This window comes from Halichoerus grypus, chromosome 9, assembly GCF_964656455.1.
Source record: "Halichoerus grypus chromosome 9, mHalGry1.hap1.1, whole genome shotgun sequence".
Lineage (NCBI taxonomy): Eukaryota > Metazoa > Chordata > Mammalia > Carnivora > Phocidae > Halichoerus > Halichoerus grypus.
Genome location: NC_135720.1, coordinates 91,327,223 through 91,350,108, shown reverse-complemented (window position 1 = coordinate 91,350,108; position 22,886 = coordinate 91,327,223). Strand labels below are relative to the sequence as shown.

Genomic DNA, 22,886 nt, shown 5'->3' with positions numbered 1-22,886 from the left:
CATGCTAAAAGGCCCAGCTTCTTTTTTAGGTATTTTGAGGATCCAGCAGGATCCTCAGTGTAATATCAACTCATTTTCTTTCATTACACAAATTATCAACTACATGATTTTTAAATATTTTTTAAAAATAAGAGTTGCTGCATATTGTCTCAACCAAATATTATCCACACATGATTCAGGTCCACTGCAATGAAAACAACACATTATTTTTGCTTAACAGAGTGATAATATCTTAATTCCATCTGGAATAATTAATATCAATTGTTTTCATATTTTATCATTTTAAAATATTACTGAGTTACTAAAACCATTGCAAATATACACATATTTTTCTCAACTACACTCTATAACACAAAAATTTGAGAATCTCTTTACAAGCTATATAACTAATATTTCTTTTACTTATGAAATAGGACATCTTTAAATAATAACATCTATCTACTAGGTTATCTTAATTACTGCTTCTTTTTAATAATTTACAAAAATGTGCACCAAGCCTTAGGTTTAAATGACCTCTCTATTCATTGTTTTTTATATCTGTGCCTACAGAGTAATATTTACAATTAATTCATGCACTAAGACGAGTTGTTCACAATTGTGCAAGTCAGATATTGCTTGAATTTCAGATATAAAATCTGAGCCCTCATGATGAAAACCATAAGACATCACTGTCCTATTACCAAATAAAAGAACTAAGGGAAGACTTTTTTCTCAAAAAGTATAGTCAAATACACAGCTACATACATAATGCAATCAAAAAACCTCAACAATGTATTATTTCTCATTTAAAGGAAATCTGAGGGGCACCTGGGTGGCTCAGTCGGTTAAGCAACAGACTCTTGATTTTGGCTCAGGTCATGATCTCAGGATCCTAGGATCTAGCACAGGATCAGGCTCTGCACTCAGCGGGGAGACTGCTTCAGGATTCTCTCTCTCCCTCTGCCCTTCTCCCTGATCACGCTCTCTCTCTCACTCTCTCTCTCTCTCTCTCTAAAATAAATAAATAAATCTTTTAAAAAATAAATAAAGTAAATCTGACTTAATATGACAACTTAATTGGGTGTCCGGCCAAAGAACTGAAAAGATATTAACAATATATACTCTTTATAATCACCTAAAATCAGGTAGTAAAAAAAAATGAGTGCATATAAGAAGTGATTGAGTCATATTGCTTGTTGAAAAAATATTAGGTGGAAACTTTACTATGTTTCCTTTATGTCCATATTTTAATGCCAGTTTTAAAAATAATAATTAACAGTGTTTTAGGGACCTGCTTTCTTGGTAGGGACATGTCATACCAAAAATGCTCATTACTCATTCCTGTCATCAAATACTTTAAGATCCAAAGAAATATATCTGTATTTCTTTGACTATGCACTTTAATATAGTTGTTATACTCATTTCAGAAGAAAGACAGTTTATTTGTTCACACAGTGATTCTCACATTTAACTTGTCAGCTTTTTGAAGCTACCCTTAAGGTTCTGACACTACGGGGCGCCTGGGTGGCTCAGTCGGTTAAGCGTCTGCCTTCGGCTCAGGTCATGATCCCAGGGTCCTAGGATCGAGCCCCGCATCGGGCTCCCTGCTCGGCGGGAAGCCTGCTTCTCCCTCTCCCACTCCCCCTGCTTGTGTTCCCTCTCTCACTGTGTCTCTCTCTGTCAAATAAATAAATAAAAACTTAAAAAAAAAAAAGTTTCTGACACTACAAAAGATCACAGGTTGGCTGTTCTCTTTTCCTTTACTGTAGTCTTCATCCTTTCATATTCCTACAGACCTTTCTGCAAGAACCCACACGGAACTGTTCACAGTTTCAAGTTATCTTATTCTCATTGTGAAATGTGATAGTGGATTGTCTTTGCAATTACTGAGATAATTATAGTAGAAGTTTATAACCACATAATTCCAACTTCACTGATTGGTCACCTTGCCTTTTCCTCTTTTTTTTTTTTAATCTACATTTTCAGTTCATTATTTCCTTTATCATCCAATTTACTGAGCCTATCTTTTTCCTATTCCTTCTTAGAAAAACTGAATCTCTAAATTGAAAAGAAGCTCAAAGATTAAGTGGCATCCAAAATTGTACTGTCTTTCCAGAAATCCCACAAATATAATTTCTCGTGACAAAGAACTGAATAGCAAGTGTTTCAGGTCCCTACTCCTACCCACTAATTAGACCAACAATTTCAACTACTTAATATGAAAATAAACTCTAAACACAATAGTTCCAGTGGAATAATAACAGGAAGTTTGTACTTTGGCTAGTATCAGTAAAAAGGAGGATATTTTTTAATGAGCTGGGGTTCACAAACTACCAGAGAACTAGTAAGCTGAAAGTTTTACCTGAAACACTGTTAATTAAACTAAGAGAGACAACAGGCATCCCTGAAAGTATTTGTGGTACGATATATACTAAAACATTACTTAGAAAATGAACTTAATTGGTCTTGCCCATACAATAAGCCATCAAAATGATACGAGGTAAGGGTAAAACAAACCACTGAAAAAGCTGTCTCCTGCAGGCCACCCTAGCTGAATGAGCAGCTGTCTCCTCCCATCTACAAGCCAAAGCTTGGATCAGGACCACTGTAACGTGTGTGTGCATGTGTGTGTGTGTACCTCCCCTGATGTCATCTGTGTGTGCACAGACAAGTGTTTGCGTGTGTGTCTTTTTTGAGACGTATCATTAGCAGTTAAATAGACTCCTCTAGATTTAACACATAAGAAAGGATCAAAAAGTATGGGATTTTTTTTTCTAATAAGGAAGTTAATTGAGGAGGGATTGAGAAAATGAATTTGCTAAATGTTATATTTTCAATTACACTTAGTTTAACCAACCTGAAAGTCTAAATATTACAATAGTCAAATGAGAGACCTTGTGACTGTTTCACAAAAATTCTTTTCTTATTTTCTTTCTCAGTTAGGAGTATCTTCTATTCACTCGTTCACTGCAGGCTTTCGGCTCCCAGCAGCAAATGGAAAGGCAAAGCGTGGCAATGGGCCTTTTGAAACCAAAAGAAAAGACTGTCACTCCCAAACTAGCAGCTATTTCCCTTTTGAATACAAACATACTATTTGAAGTAATTCATTTAGCTTTTTCTAAAGGCACCTTGTGTAACCTTGCAAGTGGTGATTTGTAACGTGGCACGCTGTTATCAGGGAGCCACAATATTTTGCCTCAGTTCAATAAAGAGCAGCATTATTCTAAAGTTCATTCATATAGAAACATTTCAGAGGAGGTACTCTCCAAACCTCGTTCATATTTATCAATTTGTTGTTTGCAGGGGCAGAAGGAGGTTGGGTAGACAAACCATCTTCCTCCTTATTTAGCGGACTCTTTTCTAACTCAGAAGGGATTCTTGCACGTGTTGTCTGTCTTATCCAGATAAAAAATGGATTAAATAACCATCCATTGCATTATAGCATCCAAGGCATTGCAGAGTCTGGGCTTGCCTAATTTCCCTCATCCTTTCAACTTCAAGGCACACCTGCTGAACTTCCAACAGCCAGGGCCTATACATTTCCTGCCTAAGGGCAGGCGCTGGCTGTCAGCCTGCTTTTTGCCAAGTGACAAGCATGATGTGTCAGGAAATTAATGCTCCCTCAGAGCTACTTTCAACTAATAGCTAATAGGATTTGGTGTGAACACTCTAGCTCCCTCATCCCTCGGCGTGGATACGTTTTAATACTGGCTCCCAAAATTTCCTGGTGTGATTAAGCATCAGTCGTCTCAATTAGTAATTTGCTTTAAAAAAAAAAATCATTTTTTGGCTGCCTTTCCTTCATGTCTAACTTCTCCATTTCTTTTTTTTTTTTTAAGATTTTATTTATTTATTTGACACACAGAGAGAGATAGCGAGAGCAGGAACACAAGCAGGGGGAATGGGAGAGGGAGAGGGAGAAGCAGGCTTCCCGCTGAGCAGGGAACCCGATATGGGACTCGATCCCAGGACCCTGGGATCATGACCTGAGCCAAAGGCAGACACTTAACGACTGAGCCACCCAGGCGCCCTTAACTTCCCCATTTCTTGAGATCACCTCTAAAATAAATTACTTGAACTCCAATAAGGTCTATTTCTGGAGAAAATTCTAAGACATTATGCGCACAACTATTGGCAAATAAGTTTGGACTTAACTTCACCCAAAAAGGAATACAGGGCAAATCCGAAATACGTATTTATCCTAGCATACCATCAACAATGAAGATGTCAACAGAGAACAGGACAAACTAATAACTGTGTTCTTTGTCTTTTTATTTCCATTTCTTAGGATTAATAGGGTTTTAAAAAGAAACATTTTAAATAATGTTGTATATTATATAGGAATTTTTGACTTACATACAATTATAAATAGACTCACCAGCATTCAAACAAACAAAGAAAAATGCTAACTCTTTAGAGACTAATAAACTTGCTCTAGCATTTTAATTCCTTTCAGTGCTGACAATTATCTAGTAAAAGTAAGTTCCTACATTCAAATCCTCATCTCAGGGTCTGCTTTTATGGGAACCCAAACTAAAACATCCCAAGAGATTGCTATTATCCTCGGACTAGTTCTGTTTTCCCTTAGTCCAAGTTATTTTAGTTGCAATTGGAGCTATCTTAAATAATTATCAGAAAATTGAATATCTTGGAAAAATTCTGGGGTTTCTCAAGGAACCAAGGTCAGCTGGGCCCCTTGACGTTCTCAGAAAGGAAATTTAGGAACTTCTCTCTCATATCGGCCTCACTCTGTACATCTGTTTTGTTCTGTCTGAAGATTAGACCTACAATTCCAGAGTTTACATTTCCTCTGTATTAAGAACCAGTCCAAACTGGTTGGCTTTTTCCCAGTTTTAATGCCAATTTCTCACCAGAAAGAGTTAGGTAGCCACTCTTATCCATTTGGTTGCAGCCAGGTGAACAAAGGTCTGTAACACAGAGCTCTAAGAAAGGGACTGGGGTTTTAAGAGAATAGGGGAAGATTCCAAAACATCAATATAACATTAGTTATTAGGGACTAGAAAGCAAATTGCGTCTAAGAAAGTTGTACTCATTTTTTCATTTCTAAGTGGGAGTGGTCAAAATGAGCTACTAATGCTATACATTAGATGCATCAGAGACTTTATTCTCTCCTACTCACCCAATGTGAATCTTAAACTGACTAATGTTGTAAAAGTTTGATATATATATATATAAAAATACAGTTTATTTCATAGATTTAAATATCTCTATGGACCACTCTTAATATAAATCATACATTCTAATATATTGTTCACATAAATTTCAAAAGCCATTTTCCTTTATGGTAACATGAAACTATGAAATTTTTAAAATATAAGATAAAATGAATATTCATAGGTCATCTAATCAAAACCTTCATTTCCAAGGACATATCAATATATAGCCTTTGAGGAAAACAAAATAGTTATTTTTTTTTCCTTTTCTCATAACTCCTTTCTCATAACTTTCTACAGGAGAACACATTTCAGTGCTTCACAATGCTATATCACTTGATGGCATCTAAATCCATTTTTATTCCTGTCCAAATGCAAACAGAAATTGTCCACTGCATCCCTAAACCCCACAGCATGATCATTTTCCTTCAGGGAGTTGCCTTCCTGCCTGTATAAACACACTCCCCCAAGAATCACCTTGTCAGATGCCAGCACTGATAAAGTCAGTCAGTCTGGATCATTGTTAAATCTTCCTTTTGGTTATTAGTGTTGACATGAGGAGTACCTATGTGTTTACGAAATGACAGTGGTTTGGTACCTATGCTTCAGGGATTAATGTAAAGTCACCAGTCACTTATGCCCTTGGGCAATTTCAAAAAACTTTGTCACATTTCAGGGTGATAGCAATGCTGGCAGTTAATATGCCATTGAAGATCAAGAGATAATAAAAGAGCTATCACTGTGGATGTAGATGTAGGTCTCCATTGTTCGTCTAAAGTGTATCTTTTTCACCCAGGGTAAGGTTGTCCGTTCTGTACAATATATTGTTTCAGTACAATATGCTCTTTTCTTGAAAAAATAGAAAAACACATAACCTATTACCTAAAATTATATGGTCTTTTTTAAAGAAATGTTTAATGTGTGCACTATTCCCAACTGTTTTGTCATACTAGAACCTACTTTGCAACTCAGGACAGTGTGACTGCTCAAGTTTTAATAGCTATCACATCTTTATTGGTGGAATGCGATACTTGTCAGATTCAGTAAACACCAAGGCCTCTAAGATGGCTGGCTAGTCTTCTCAAGTATAATAAGAAAAGTGTATTCATATTTTCTTCAAGGATTATGTTCTAAATTCTGAGGAAAAGGCAAAAATTTCATATAGTTTCATATCATTTTAAAGCAGAGTATAAACACATGTCATGCTTAATAATTCTAAGGCAGTCATTTCTTTTTGTATTGGAATAGACACATGGAGGGTCCATATTGTAAGGCAGCTCACATACTTAAAACACTATGATCTTTATTTTTCTATATTTCATGCATTTAAGCACTATATAGTCATCCTATTTACACTCTATCTTCAAACATTTAAACACAACAATGAACAGAGGAAAAGCTTTTTCAGCAAGTGATACTAAAACAACTGGGTATCCAAATCTTAAAAAAAAAAAAAAAAAAGAAGCACTTTGACCCTATCTTGACACCATATAGAAAAATTACTTCTACTTCTACTTAAAGGTTAAAACCATAAAGTTTCTAGAAGAAAATACTGAGAAGATCTTTGGGACCTTGAGATAGGCAAAGATTTCTTTGTGGGGACACAAACAACACTAAGTATAAAGAAAAAAATGATAAATAATAAATCAGACTTCAGGAGAAATTAATAACTTCTGCTTTTCAAAAGACACTTAAAATTAAAAGCTAAGCCACATATTGGGAGAAAATATTTGCAGTACATACATTTAACAAAGGATGCAAATCCAGAACATACAGATGACTCCCACAACAATAAAAAGATCAATAATCCAGGGAAGCCTGGTTGGCTCAGTCGGTTAAGCGTCTGCCTTCAGCTCAGGTCATGATCCCAGGGTCCTGGGATCGAGCCCCGCATTGGGCTCCCTGCTCTGCAGGGAGTCTGCTTCTCCCTCTCCCACTCCCCCTGCTTGTGTTCCTGCTCTCACTATCTCTGTCAAATAAACAAATAAATAAAATCTTTAAAAAAAAAAAGATCAATAATCCAAATAAAATTTGTCAACATTCTAACCAATTGTTTCAAATAAGAGAATACATACAAATGGCAAAAGGTACATGAAAACATGCTCAGCATCATTAATCATCAAGGAAATGCAAACGAAAACCACAGTTAAGTTAGCACCCAAAACCACTAGAATAACTGTTGTTAAAAAGACTGAGAACTTCAAATGTTAGCAAGAGGTGGAACAACCAGAGCTTCCATACATCACTGATGGGAGGTGAAATAGTTCAATCACTTTAGCACACTATTTGGCAATACCATATAATACAAGGCTAACTACATATATACGTTCCAAGACCCTGCAATCCCACTCCAAGTAAAGAGAACATATGTTCACAAAAATATTGCACAGGAACATTTGTAGCAGCTTATTCATAATACAGTAACACTGAAAACAGCCCAAATGTCCATCCACAAGAGACTGGATAAACAAATTGTGACATTTATACAATGGAACACTACTCAGCAAGAAACAAATGTAATTATTGATAAGTGCAAAAACATGGATGGCTTACTTTCAAACATACACTGATCTTAAGAAGGAAGTGTACATAGTCTATTATTCCATTTATATAAAGTTGAAGAAGAGTCAAAGTAATCTATGACAGTAGAAAACAGAATAGTGGTTGGCAAAGGAAATGAAGATTAATGGGAAGGGGCGATAAGGAAAGTCTCTGGGCTGATGGAAATGTTCTCCATTATGCCGAGAGTACTGCTTACACAAGATTATACAATTATCAAAAGTCATCAAATTGTATACCTAAAAACTGTATTTCACTGTTCATAAAATTTGCCTCAATTTTTTTAAAGTAATCAAACCAGGCAAAGTGGAGTAAAGGAAAGAGTCTTTATTGATTTCTGCCATTGGATAAATACTGCACATACCCTTGCATAGGATTCATGAGATGATTGGTTGATCTATGATAGCATCGACAAGAGCCTGCCTATTTAGTAGATGAGGAAATACAGGTTCAAAGAGATTTAGAAATTTGCCCACAGTCACAAAACAACCAAGTAGCAGATCTGGGACTCAACCACTAGTATTTTGACTTCACTTAATGTGTCCTTCCTACTTATAATAGTAGCTCTCAAACATGTTTTACCACATTCCAGAGTAAGAAATACCATATAAACACACACACAATAAATGTTTCAAAAGGAATGTTTAACCTTAAAACATATAATTAAAATTTTGCATAAGCACATGTTTTCTTTCAGGTCCAACATAGTATTTCCTCTGGTCCTGAAACAAACGCCATGTATCTTTTCACATTATAATGTCACTCAGTATGGAGAAATGTTCATAGTACAAGCTTTAAGGATCTAAGAGTACAGTAGATTTGGCACCTATTTCATGCTCATGGTGCATCATAGCTTCACTGATTAGAACAAAAGTGGTAAATTCCTATATTGATGGTAGAATCACAAATTCAAGGGGGAAAGTATATCAAGAAAGTGGCAATGGTCAACAAAGTTGTATATGCCAACAAGTCAATAAGAACCGTCAAAGGAAAAAGTAGGTGCATGCAATGGATTTGGGATAAGGAAGACTCAAGTTTAAAGACAGTCTGAGAAAAAGAGTAGGGATTAATTTGACAATTTTATGATATGAGATGTAGTTTTGTATAAGGATGTTCCATATAGCGCTAAGAAAGGGAGCAAGGTGGAAGCAGAGGGATTGGAAAACAGAGATGATGGAGCAGTCTAGGAATCACACTGTAATTTAAAGTGAGCAAAAGAAACAATAATGCCTGGCTGTCATTGTCTTGTTAGTTTAGAACTATTAGTGTCTTTATTTTACACATGAGGAAAAGAGGCATATAGAGGTGAAAGAAACTCACCCAAAATAATACAGATCTTTAACTATAAGAATAAAATTGGAACCTAGGGAGTCTAGTTCCAGCATCTATGCTCTTAACCCCTACACTTAAATGCCTCTCTCACCCATATATGTTAAACCATATAAAATTGCTGTTTTTAGGTTAAAATGATTAAATATTTTTTATTTCTTATAGTTTAACAAATTACTCCTCGCTCTCCTCCTCTATGAAGTCAAAGTTCTTCAAAGAGTTTTCCAGCCTCATTCTCTCGTAGCCTTACTATTCAGTACTCAACCTGAAGAAAGTTGAGATTTTCTCCAAATCTCTCGATTTGTTCTTCTTTGCCAAATCCATTAGAAATGTATGTAGCAATGTCCACAATAGCCAAAATATGGAAAGAGCCCAGATGTCCACCGATGGATAAGGGGATAATTATGTGATATATATATCACATATATATAATGGAATATTATTCAGCCATCAAAAAGAATGAAATCTTGCCATTTGCAATGACATAGATAGAACTAGAGTGTACTAATGCTAAGCAAAATAGGTCAGAGAAAGACAAATACCATATGATTTCACTCATACGTGGAATTTAAGAAACAAAACAGATAAATATAGGAGAAGGAAAGGAAAAATAAGATAAAAACAGAGAGGGAAATAAACCATAAAAGACTCTTAACTATAGGGAATCAGCTGAGGGTTGCTGAAGGGGACGTGGGTGGTGGGATGGGGTAACTGGGTGATGGGCATTAAGGAGGGCACTTGTTGTGATGAGCACTGGGTGTTGTATATAAGTGATGAATCACTAAATTCTACCCCTAAAACTAATAATACACTGTATGTTAACTAACTTGAATTTAAATTTTAAAAAAATGTTTAATCTTTGTTTTAATTAGCCTAACTGCAGCACTTGAAAATATTAACCAAATCCTTCATCATCACAATAGTCTATTTACCTGGCGCTGAATTTACTTGATCTTTCCTACCTATATTCTAGGAAACCCCTTTTAGTCAACTTTGCAGACTACTTTTCTTCTGTCTCTCCTTAAATGCTGACATTCCTTGGGGTTTTATCCTAAATCTCCTTCCTGTTGTACTCCATATGCTCTCCCCCTAGGTGAGCTCTTTTACTCCCAAGGTCAATTGTCACCTATATGCTAATGAAACCATTACAGATAGCACAGATCTTACTCCAAACCCAACTCTTCAAGTGCGTTTTCATGTATATGTATGTATGTATATCCACCTGAACTCAGCATTAACCTCCTTTTAATTCCTATCTTAATAACTGATACCACCTTTAAATCATTTTACACAACTGATACCACCATTACGAAGGAGCAACCCAGACCACAGCCTTGACCACCCTTTACTTTTCATCCCCTCTATACATTCTGAACCTTTATATATTTTACTTGCTAAATTTCTATTAGTTATGTCCACTTCTTCACATCTGCACTCTCACCTGAATTCAGGTCACCATACCTTCTCTCCTGGATTGCTGCTTCAGCTATCTGATGGCCTGCCCACGTCTTATATCTGTTGATTCCATTCTCCAATACTGCAGCCACCTTATGCTTTAAATGAAACTCTGATATCACACCTGCCCTTTTTAAAACCTTTAAATGATTTTACCATTGCTTTTGGCATAAACCCAAACTTCTTAACACAGTAGTTTACAGGATATGTGTACTAAGCCTCTATCATTTTCTTTACACCCACTTTTCTTGATGCTTTCTCTTTTACTGTATTTTCCACATATACTTAATCTTTTGGATCTCTGGACCCAATCCCAAAGGTGAGGTGATGGGGTGGGGGTGGGAGTTCCCTCCCACACAGCACAAGCAATTCTGACACTATAACCAGAGATTATATCAGATTCCACAGGTTAGGGTTTCAATCCTACAAGATTGTCCCCTCCCCACTTCAGACACCAGTTGCAGGCCCAGGCTGTTACCTGTACTTCGGGCTGATCAGTTATAGATTGGGGATTCCAATCATCCCTTCCTTGAACTTCAGATGCCAGTTGCAAATTGAGGTTGCTACCTGCACTTCCAACAAACTGTATATAAGCAGAATTCTCATAGCCTCCTCGAGTTTGATTAATTTGCTAGAGCAGCTCACAGAACTCACAAAAAACATCATAGTTATTAGATTACCAGTTTATTACAGAGGATATAACTCAGGAACAGCCAGATGGAAGAGATGCATAGGGCAAAGTGTGGGGAAAGGGCGAGGAGCTTCCACGCTCCTTCTGAGCTCAGTGCTCTCCCAAATTTCCATGAGTTCACCGACCAGGAAGCTCTCTGATCCACTCCTTTAGGGTTTTTATTGAAACTTCATTACATGCATAAATCATTGGCCACTGGCAATTGATTCTACGCCCCCCTTTTTCTTTCTGGAAGGGTCAGTGGGGATGGAACTGAAAGTTATAACCCTCTAATCACAGGGCTGGTTCTCCTGACAACCAGCCCCCACCCTCAGGTGGGTTTGAAAAGTCACTTCATTAACATAACAAAAGACACCTTTATGGCTGTACTCAGGAAATTCCAAAAGTTTTAGGAGCTCTGTGCCAGAAACAGGGAAGAAAACCAAATATGTATTTCTTATTATAAATCACAATATCACACTTAACTTATACTTATTCAAATAAATGTTCTCTTTCTTTTCAGGCTTTGGAGGTATATTTCCAGATCCTTCTTCACTGAATACTGTCCATATGCTACTTATTTGTTAGAGCTCAACTAACATGCCCCTGTCTACTGAAGACTTTGATGACTTCTGTAGACTCCTTTAGGTGCCCTACCCGGCACTCCTAAAGCATCATCTATTTACTTTATCATTGCATTTTGCAGATGCTATGGAAATTATTTATTTAATTGCCTATAACTCTCTTTTTTCTATTATTTATTCACGAGAGACACACAGAGAGAGAGAGGCAGAGGCAGAGGGATAAGCAAGCTCCCTGCGGAGCTGGGAACACGATGTGGGGCTCAATCCCAGGACCCTAGAATCATGACCTGAGCCACCCAGGTGCCCTTATTTAATTGCCTATAACTCTTGTTACCTCCTCAATCTAAATAAGTCTCAGATGGTAATATAGAGCACAGATAATAAAAAACAAGTGAACCAAATCTGTACTGCTTTTCATTGATTACCTATGTCTAGTATATGCTTAACATGCACACACGTATTTTACTTATTTTACTCAAAGAGAAACCATTTGGCTTATTGCAACTTATTCCAAACAGTTATCACTTCCATCTAATTCCATTAAGTGGTTTTTAATTATCATAATGCTTTACTCTACTAGATTTTCCTTATGTGGATATGATATAATTTCCAATCTTTCACTAATTTCAGAATACTAGCTTAATGCACAGCCATATATCATCCCAATGTCCATTCCAAAACAATATCATATAATAAAATGCCATCTGCCTCAGCACACCAAATGTTCTTTCATCTTCACACAATTCCTTAAAGGCCTCCTCTTCCACCAGATCTTAGATGGATAAAAAGGCAGCTTCTAGCTTTTTTTTTTTCCTTCCAGAAAGAAAAACTTAGACTATCTAGAGACATGGATGGTACTTAATTCAATTTAACACTCGTTTAAATTTCCCACTTAAATAATATTTACAAGCCTAAAAACATATAAGAAATGTATTCTATTACGTATTCATCCATCTACTGTTTGCATTTTATAGTGTTTCATACAATGAGTGTATTGCTGCATGTAAATCAAATTTCTAATCAATCAAATTCCTTAAATTTCCTGGAGAAAATTATTTTAAAGAAAATAATAAATTCTATAGTAACAGGTATTTAACGCCTCTAAAACTTATTCAAACCATGTTCTTGGTATTCCCTTAAACAAGTAATATTCTTCAATATTGTTTAATGCTTCAATTTTTTTTTTTTTAAAGATTTTATTTATTTATTTGAGAGAGAGAGAATGAAAGAGAGAGCACATGAGAGGGGGGAGGGTCAGAGGGAGAAGCAGACTCCCCGCCGAGCAGGGAGCCCGATGTGGGACTCGATCCCGGGACTCCAGGATCATGACCTGAGCCGAAGGCAGTCGCTTAACCAACTGAGCCACCCAGGCGCCCAATGCTTCAATGTTTGATGGTTGCTTTTTGACAGTCTTTTATATTATAATTGAACATTTATATAATCTCTGACTTACTGCTTAAAAAAACTAAATTGAGTATGCTACCTTCTAATCTGCCTCTTTATCTTCCCCCATAACATAGGCACAGTATTACCTGCCTTTGGGATATAACACAAGGGCCTGAGCCCGGGTGTAAGTTCAATAAAAGAAGCTATTACTTTAGTCATTCCTCTATTCTCAAATTAACAAATTTCTTCTCCTTCAGCCACTTTACTGAGTTTCTGTCACAGAGGCTCCCTCTTCTGAGTTGTAGCCAGGGCCCATCATTTTCTGACATACAATTCTATAAACCTGCTAAAAATATCTACACTCTAGAGAAAACACATTCATTCTGCTTTTCTATTAGAAGAGTAAAACCTAATCTTTAATATTTTAAAGGAAATAGGCATCAACTGTCCCATTTCTGATAACAGTGTAATAATACCAACCAATCTGTTTCAAAGTTATTAAATCCTAAAACCCCGGAACCTATAGATAACATTTTAATCAAGCCATGTTGCTGAGTTATCTGTTTCTGACCACATGTGAAATTTGCCCACTTCCAAATTTTAAACAAAACCAACACCGCCTCAAGACACCAAGAGAGGACCTATCGCTGTTCTTCCTCCCTAGAAGAATTTGGCAAATGTAAGCAGTTCTCTAAAAAACACGGAAAGAAAAATGCCTCAGCAAACCACATAAAGTTCTCCAATCACTTTTTGGATTCAAAAAGAAAAAAAAAAGTGGAAAATGTTCTCTTGTTCCTTGCCACCTCATCACCAAACTCCCTCAGAAACCACAGTCAATATAAGACATTCAGAAAATTGAGGCTATCTCAGTAATCTTTAACCCAATTCTGTACTTAGGAAAATTTCCCCATTTATAAATTTACCAACCTTTTATATACTATACTTATCTAACAATATTGTGAAATAATTCATCCAATACTTGCATTCAGGAACCTATTTCAGAAGTTAATGGCAACAACCATGCTGATCTCCTAAGCATATTTTGCATATTATTGCATATATTCCTTCAAAGCCTGACTAAAATTGTGTCTCTTTCATAAGAGGCAGTATGGTGCAATGGTTACACATGATCTCTGGGCAAGGCAGCCTGGGGTTCAGATTTACAACTTACTTGCTGTGTGACTTGAGATAAATTGACTTCCCTCATTATTCATGTTTCTCATTTGTAAAACAAGGATGATGGTCATAACTATCACACAGGATTGGTGGATGGATTAATTGTGGTAATGCACGCAAAACATCTAGTACAGTGCCTGACAAAGGAGTAATCTCCCAATAAATGTTGATAGCAATGACGATGATGAAGAAGAATCTAGGATAACCATGACCAACAAGAGTCATGAATCCCCATGATATCATTGGTCTGTAAAACCTAGCAGATCTTCCCATGCACTGCTATTTGTAGCTTATGTATATATTGAATCTCCCACAGATTATTCAAAAACCAATAAACTAAACATCTAATACCTCTTCAAACACCAACAGCATGTACTGTAGACAACTGGTACCAACACACATTAAAGTGCATGTGTGATTATATGGTTAAATGTAGTAGAATCCTAATCCAATGGGATGCATCCCCCAAACTGTAGCTAAACTATAAGGGTATCTATAGTAAACAGCCTAAAAATTTGTCATTCTGGTGTTCTCAAATGTTTATTACCTCTCTCTACTGCAAAATCTTTTTGGAAGTAGTGTTCAAGAGACAAAGGTAAGCAATGGAGGATATGCTACAAATGACTTGTTTCCCAAAATAGTTAATAATGATTGAGCAACAGGATGCTTGGCTATGACTTCTCAAGTTTTTAACAAATAAAACATGCAATCATGTTTATTAACAAAACATACAATATTGAGAAAATGAAGAAGTCACATAGCACAGGTATTTGCTAACAATTTGTGAAATCAGTTATCAACAGTAGGCTATTATTTTTAATAAATCTATTTCCATATCACACTTATTTTATTGAAATTAACCATTTTTGTGAGAAAAAGGATCATATTTCAATGTCTGAATATATTAAATCTCTGTTTACAGCTTTAAAAAATAAACTGGTGTCAGAATATAATTTCAATTAAAACACATTTCTTATATATTCAGACAAAAAAAGGAGATCAAATCAGGTTGTTCAAACCAATAAGGGTATAAGAAAAGTGGGCAATACGATAAAGTTATTCCCAAGGGTTTCTAAAAACTACCTCTAAAACTTCTTCCCCTTCTACAGCTGCTATGGGAACAAAGAGCTTCAATCTAGATTGTATACTTAAACAAAAACTAAGAATAATGATCAGACCTCACTTCGTTCTCAGTTTCATGTACCCTGTCACAAAGTCTCTTTGAAAATAAGATAAAGAAAAATACTGCTCCCATTATCCAGATGGGTTTATCCTGGTCATGCTCATTTGTATATATCTAGTCAATGAAATATGAATGTACAATGCTTAACAGGCATTCACAAAAAAAATTTATTTTTTAAAAAGATTTATGTGAGAGAGAGAGCGCGTGTGCACGCACGTGAGAGAGAGAGAGAGAGAGGGAGATTGAGAGCCAGGGAAGGAGGGGGTGAGGCAGAGGGAGAGAGAGTCTTACACAGACTCTACACTGAGCACAGATCCCCCTCAGGGCTTGATCTCCTAATCCTGAGATCACAACCTGAGCTGAAACCAAGAGTCAAACGCACTTAACTGCGCCACCCAGGTGCCCCTCACAAGATAATTTTATAAAGATAAATTAAAATACACAAATGAGTAGGGACTGAATATTATATATGAAATAAACATAGAAGACACTGTGAAAGTGAGCCCAGGTATATGCTTCTTTATTCATGTAAACCTCCATTATAACCTCACACGCTGCACATAAGCACACTCCTCCACAGCTGTGCAAGAATTATTAACCTTATTCTTTGTTAATTTTTTCCAGTACTACCTACAGGAACCAGGGAAGGAGGCTACTTGATAACGCCTATTTTGCAAACACAAGTGTAACGCACCAGGACCCCAGAATGGAGCCTTGATGTCCAAAACAGCACACAATCTCAAAAATTTTGAGCCTCTCCTTGTGAAGAAGTTTCAAGGCCCATCCAGTATCTGTCCTAACCCACACATACCTGGCTAGCCCCATAGTCCTTAGACTCAACAAAGACAAGGCAGATTTTGGACCAACCCACTGCCTTCTCATTGGGCTACTCTTCTGAGAATAAAGTTTCTCTGCTTTAAACCCGGTGTCTTAGAGATTGGCTTACTGTGCATCAGACACACAAATCTGACTTCTGGGTTCAGTAACAAAAGGAGGAAAAAAGAAAGCTGGCTGGCTAGGTACCACAAGACCCAGGAATGAGATGGGAATAGTTTCCGTAGCTTTTCTTGTGCCTCAGATGCATCAAAATGGGTACTTAAGCTGGCAAACCAGAAAAGTCAACAGAAGCAGACAAAAAGAAAAAAAAAAGCCTCAAGAGAAGCCTGCTAGCCCAAGAACTAGAAAGAGAGCAACCTAGCAAGACAGAAAACTTTTAGACAAACATCCTTCTCCAGCCAAATAATACAGAAAGAAAGAAGAAAAACAAAACAAAATAGTGTCTCATGCTCACCTCTGTCAAGAAAGGTTAAGTAGAGGAGCCTAGACTTCCAACCGCACCCAACTGTAAAGAGATACGTTTTTCCCCTCTGGCTGGAGTCAGAAAAGACTAGATAAGGAATAGGGACTTCACTTCTGCCCACAGTAAGGATGTGTCCTGCAGTGGCCAGGGAGGCCACGGGGAAATTCTGGACTTCTCCCTTAATGAACAGTAACAAGGCGCCCTTCTCCCTCCAAGCCAGGGTGGTGTCAGAGGTCTCATTCTGCTGGAATTTTCTTCATGCTCCAGCAGAAGTCAGGCTTCCCCCCCCACTGGTGTCCCTGGAGCCCCACGTAGGAAGCAGTAACACGGTGTGCCTCCCCCTCCTGGCCAGAATGGTGTGGATGGATGCCTAGCGGGGAACCTGGACTTTCACCTCCACCTGCAGGTGTCAAGGTAATGCCCCCTTTCCCGCTGCTGGCCTGGTGTTAGAGGAGGCCTTCCAAAAGAGAATATTATTAAAAAGTGTGACATGGTCAAACTTTGACTTTGAATGAATCACTCTGGCAAGCATAGCTGGGGAGGAGAGAAGACAGATAAAGGGTGGTAATGATAAGAAACAGAGAAGAGTAAAACCAGAAGTATGATAGTGCCTGGAAACCAAGGGGAAAGCCAAGAAATTGAAAAAAAGACCAACAGTGGAAACTGCAGCCGAGAGACCTGATGAGAGGTCAGAAAGATTTTATTGGATTTGGCAATTAGGAGACGATCCGGTCACCAGGTCACTGGTTTTAGGACAATGATGAGGACAGAAGCCAGAATGAAGAGTTTTGAAGAGGTTAACTGAGAAAGTGAGGCAGCCAGTTAAAACTAATATTATTGGAAACTTGAAGGAAACAAGGGAGTATTGAGAGAGATTATTTTGGTTACTTTTGGTGAGTTAAAAAAATATTTTAATTTTTTTAAAGTTATTCAGATTGGATCAATTACAGGCTGCTGCAATAAAAGTGGAGAGGGAGGAGGAAAGTGGAGATAGGGATGAAGAAGGGATGGAACTATGGAACAAGTCTGGAGGACGTGATGAGCATTAGGGTCAAGGATACTGGTGTACAAGTCAGCCTAGAACAAAAAAAAAAAACATTTCACCATCTGGGAATGAAGGACAGTAAGGAGGATTATGGAGGTTTTTAGATGATGGGAGGTTGAAAAACGTCAGAAGAGATATATCCATTTCCTACTAAAACAGAGGATGAAATCAGTTGCCAAGAGTGAAGGACGTGTGGGTTTATGAGGGGGTCTGAGGAGGTTTGGAATTACCCTGGAAAGACACAGGACAAGGGCTAACCAAGCTCAAGTAAAACACTAAGAGTGACCATTGCAAACATAAGGGAACATGATATTTTAAAAACCCTGATTGGAATAATTTTTCATAAGATAATTTATTTCATAATTTGGTCTATAAGTTCAAATTTCACTCAGCAGTGATCCAAAGAGTAAAGGCAGTGCTTATTTTCTTAAAAAGCCAAGCTTCAAGTTGAGGTCAAGTCCACAATGCCATTAAAATGTTAAAGAAAATCTTAAAAGCATCATCTTGTATTTGTGTAATTTCTGTTTATATTTGTATAAAAAATCTATTTAAGTTTGTATAAAAACTGCTTATATTATCACAAACAGAATTTTTTTAACCTTAAAATAACCATGGGTGGTAGATACAACTTTTCCTGTTTTACAAATGAAGAAAAGGAGAATCAGAGAGGAGATAAACGACATATCCCATAAATTCACAGTAGACAGAAGTGTCAACACTCTGTCCCAAGTGTTTTGTTTGCTAAAGCAGAGTTTTTCCACTGTATCATAAATGTGTCCTAATTGAAAATCAAAAATATCTTGAAATTATTTTTTTGGCCAATTTTTATTTTTTATTTAAGAAACAAACCAGATTATCCCAAATGTATTAGGAGAAAAAAGGGGTTGCATTAATCAAAAGGAAAGTCACATGACTACTATTTTTTTTATCAGAAGCTAGTTTTAGACATTATACCAATACCTTTCCTTAATTTAAGAACTCTCTATGCTTTGTGGAAAATATTTTGAGGAATACAACCTAATTAAATAATGATCCTTACTAAGAACCTACATGTAGTTAAGTCACTGCAAGTCAGCATTTGTGATAAATATCATTCCCTGTTTCTCTCATGGTTTTAAAAGTTCATCTAAATCTGCAAACATGAAGGCCAATCCTAGATGGAAGGCCATGCTTTTCAACCAAATTTTAAAATAGCACCTAATACTCATAAAAAAGCCATTTTAACTGTTGGGATATTTGGCAATATTTGACTTCCTCATTTGATCAGTCAACCAAAACAATGATGAATCTACCAATATTTGTAAAGAAGTCAGGTTAGGAAATCTTGCACACTAGAGAACTTTGTAATTCTAATTAAGTCTGGGACTACAAAGAAACTATACATCATCTAGTTCAATTCCTTAATTTCAGAGACAAGGAAACGGGGCTTGGGGGGAAGGGAAGTTTATCAACATTCTGTTTAGGCAAAAGTGGAATTAAAATCCAGGTATCTGGATTCACAGTCTAGTGCACTTCCCAAAAGTAGCATAGATATAAATAACCTCATCTAATTTCATCTGGCAAGTAAATTCAGAGGCTGAGTGGAACTTTAAGGATCATGCTGAGTTTGCTGTTTTATCATATTCAAAAGCACTTTCCATTAACAAATGGATAATTAAACAATATTATAGTCACAGGAGGAAAATTATTTTAATTAATCAAACATATTATAAGCACTCTTCAAACCATATTATTCAAGACCTTTTCTAAGTAACAATCAAATATATAAAATGTATGGGCTCTTCCCTTAGCTTTCACAGACTCATACCTACTGAAAACACATAGCAGAAACAAGTGAAATAAAACAAATTACAATAAAAATAACAAAATAATCAACAAAATAGTACTTTTAACGCCATGGCCTTATGAAGTAATTGCAGTTGAGCGCTGATTTGCATTTATCGCCAATCGAAAATGCAAAATAAATCACTGTGAAAGCTCATTGGTTTACATCACTGACCTTATATATATATTAGCTTCCAGAAAATCATTCTGAAGAACTGAATCATCTGGATCATTTTTATTGCTCACTCAGTCTTGAGACTGTCTGCACAGTACTGACTGAAATGTACTTCAGTGTGCACCTTCTCTCCAAATGAATATCTATGTCAGGTTTATTTATAGCCACTGCCTTCAATCAGTGCATTTCCAGGTAAGAGAAATAAAATCATCTCAACATATTCTCCCATAGAGATCTGAAACAAAACCTGGAAATCTTGGCAAATGGCCTTTGAAAAAACAATGAAAGATCTATAATGTAAAATGTACATTAAGATTTATTAGAGATTCCAAAGGACACTCACCTTACACTCTTCAGTAAGTACACATAAAGAACTTCAGGTACAAAAAAGAATTAATGTAAACCTTATGCATCTTTTTTGCATATCTTTTTATATACTCCAAGATTATAATCATCACCTCCTCCATTCTCTTTTCCACATTATGATTTCTCTGAAATTTGGACACCTCTCTTTGTTTCTTACTTAGATGTTTTTCTATTTTGGAGCTTTTTCCTCCTAATTCTTTACAAAAGCAGGACATGCTTCCCCCTACTGGGAAAAAATTAAATTACAAGGTACATTCAAACATGTTCCTAAGTATCAAGAAATCAAGTTTCTGGGAACGATAGAATGTTAAGGAACCAAGGGCACAGCCTTTTCTGACTGTTTCACCAGCCGCAGAAATACTTATGCACTCTACTAAGAGTTTCTCATCTGCATTTCTTTAGTTTTGAAACGTACAACAACTCCACTAACTTCTCATCAATGACTGATGAATTAATCATTGAGCCTGCTGTCCCAAAGAGAACTCCAATTAGCAGGTCAGAGAAAATGATCAATTCGTAACTTTTTTTTTTTTCATTTTAAAGACGTTATCAGCGTAATAAAGACACTTCTGGAATATATATTGAAATAAATGATTTCAGAAAGCTTAATTGCATTTTAAATCATATTGAACAATCTTAAGCATTTATTAACTCATTAATTTTCAATATTCCTATTATTTTATGCAATTATCTTTATTTTCAATAAACTAGAGGGAGAGTTTAATTTTTAAATTGACTTTACTTTTCAACTTAATTTCTATTATTTTCATTCAGTAACCAAGAAAGTAGTAGGCATAATTGCTTTTTACCTTTCCAAATCCTCTAGAAAATCAACTTCTTCCCTGAAAAGCAGTTTAGCTGTTTCACACATTCGAGATTTTGATTATAAATCTTTTCTTAATTGTTTAGTATGCAAAAACAAAAACAAAAAAATACCTTGCACTGCATTGTTGTTATAAATACTCTATAAATAAAATATTTAAACAAACCAAGTGGTTATTTGAATCTTACATGGAGGATTACAATTTTTCCTTCCATGTACAACTAAGTCTCAAAAAAGAAAACATTTCTTTTAATGCTGAAGGGCCAAGGAAGAGGAAGTTGTCACTTTTAGTTTTGCTATAGGTAAGTCCATAACAACCTAAGCTACAAAACTGCACTGTAGTCAATTTAATGATGAAGCAATTCATTATTAATGAAGGATTCATAAAAAAAAAAAAAAATCTGGAGTTGTTTTTAAAAAGGCATGTGTAGATTACTACAGATATTGTATCTTTAGCAGATAGATGGCATTATTTCAAGATGAATGGAGTAACTGGGCTAATATTTCTGTCATACAGAAGTTTGTGTGTGTGTGTGTGTGTGTTTAAACAATCTTTCAAAGCAACGCAAAAGACAAGATATATGTGTTCCTCTGGGAATGAAATCTCCTTTAACATTACAGGTACACAAAAGAAAATGCACACTTGGTAAAACAGTTGATCAATTGTGGAGTGGTCCCAGGGGCCAGTATCTCTCAGAGTACCCAATCATCACACTTCAAATAATTTGATAAGCACTTTAGCCTTTACCACATTCACAAACATTGACGAACATGCATAGTTTTAATCTAGGTTAATTCTAAGACTTTCCATAGGAAAGGCTGTAATTAGATAAAGGGTATCAAAATCCCTTCCCAAATGCAGCAAAAAAAAAAAAAAAAAAATGCTGATTTGTAGCTAAGAAGCTCTTAGAACACTACATTGATCACCATTTACTTCCAAGCTGATTTCCCTTTCCTCTGCAAAGTGAAAATATCCCTGTTGACCGCGCTACACTTTATGGTTTCTCCATCAATGATCCTAACAGGTCACATCACTACTGCCATTACATCTCATAGCTTTGGTCTTCCCCAAATTAAGACGTAGAGAAGGAGCACTGCTGCCTGCCCCAAGAACGGGCTCTGTCCGCCCGAGCTCTGAAGCGAGCATCTTCAGGGGGACAGTTTCTGCGAAGGAGACAGGCGTCCCTCCCCAACTTCACTCCCCTAACCAAGCCTCCGGTGAGAAGGGCGGCCAGAGGTTTGTGCCCATCTGTGGGGGCAAGTCCTACCTTCCGCCAAAAGGCGCGATGCATGCACAAAAGATGGGTCCAAGCTATCTTTCTCTGCCATCAGCTCAGGCAAATATTTCTCCTCTTCCATAGCGCGGACTTCGGACCGTCCCCGGGCGAAGCGCAAGGTTCCGCTCGCTCGGACGCAGGGTCGCCGGGCAGCGACTTGCTCGCGCGCTGCTCCGCCTCCGCCGCGGCGAGGGGATCTCCGCGCGTCCTCACTGGCCCATGCACCGAGCGGCTGCGACTCCCGCCGTCGGGCTGCCCGGCCCCGCGCCCACACCTGCCGGTCCCTTCCGTCGTCCCTCTCTCGCGCGCGGAGCCCCAGCTCACACCAGCGGCCTTAACTGGAGAGGCGGGAACAGGGCGCGTCCCACCTCCGCCAGCCACTCATTGGTGGTGGTGCCACGAGAGGCCGGGCCCCCGCGAAGGCTGCAGCCCCTCATTGGACCGCGCCGCACGTCGGATCGCCTGACTGGCAGGAGGCAGCTGCAGAGGGGAGGGGAGCGCAGAAGGTGCAAACCTTTCTTCTTGCAGCCCAAGCTTTCCCTGGTTATTAGGCATGCCCAGTTGCGTGGAGCACTCTGTCT

The 22,886-nt window shown here is 37.3% G+C and overlaps 1 protein-coding gene across 12 annotated transcripts in view; it reads right to left on the bottom strand.

The window, feature by feature from the left end:
• The window catches only part of KHDRBS2 (KH RNA binding domain containing, signal transduction associated 2), a 598,658-nt gene extending 575,980 nt beyond the window's left edge, over positions 1–22,678 (bottom strand). For 4 of the 12 annotated variants that reach the window (XR_013441225.1, XR_004917482.2, XM_078055182.1 and 1 more), the window contains exon 1: positions 22,297–22,671. Coding sequence is in view for 7 of the 12 variants with exons in the window: in XM_078055182.1 (XP_077911308.1) it covers positions 22,297–22,387 (91 nt within the window). In the remaining 5 variants the exon portion in view is untranslated. Of the gene's footprint in view, positions 1–22,296 lie in introns of all 12 variants that reach the window. The other 8 variants (XR_013441226.1, XM_078055183.1, XM_078055185.1 and 5 more) reach the window with 6 other exon arrangements.
• Positions 22,679–22,886: the final 208 nt, after the last annotated feature.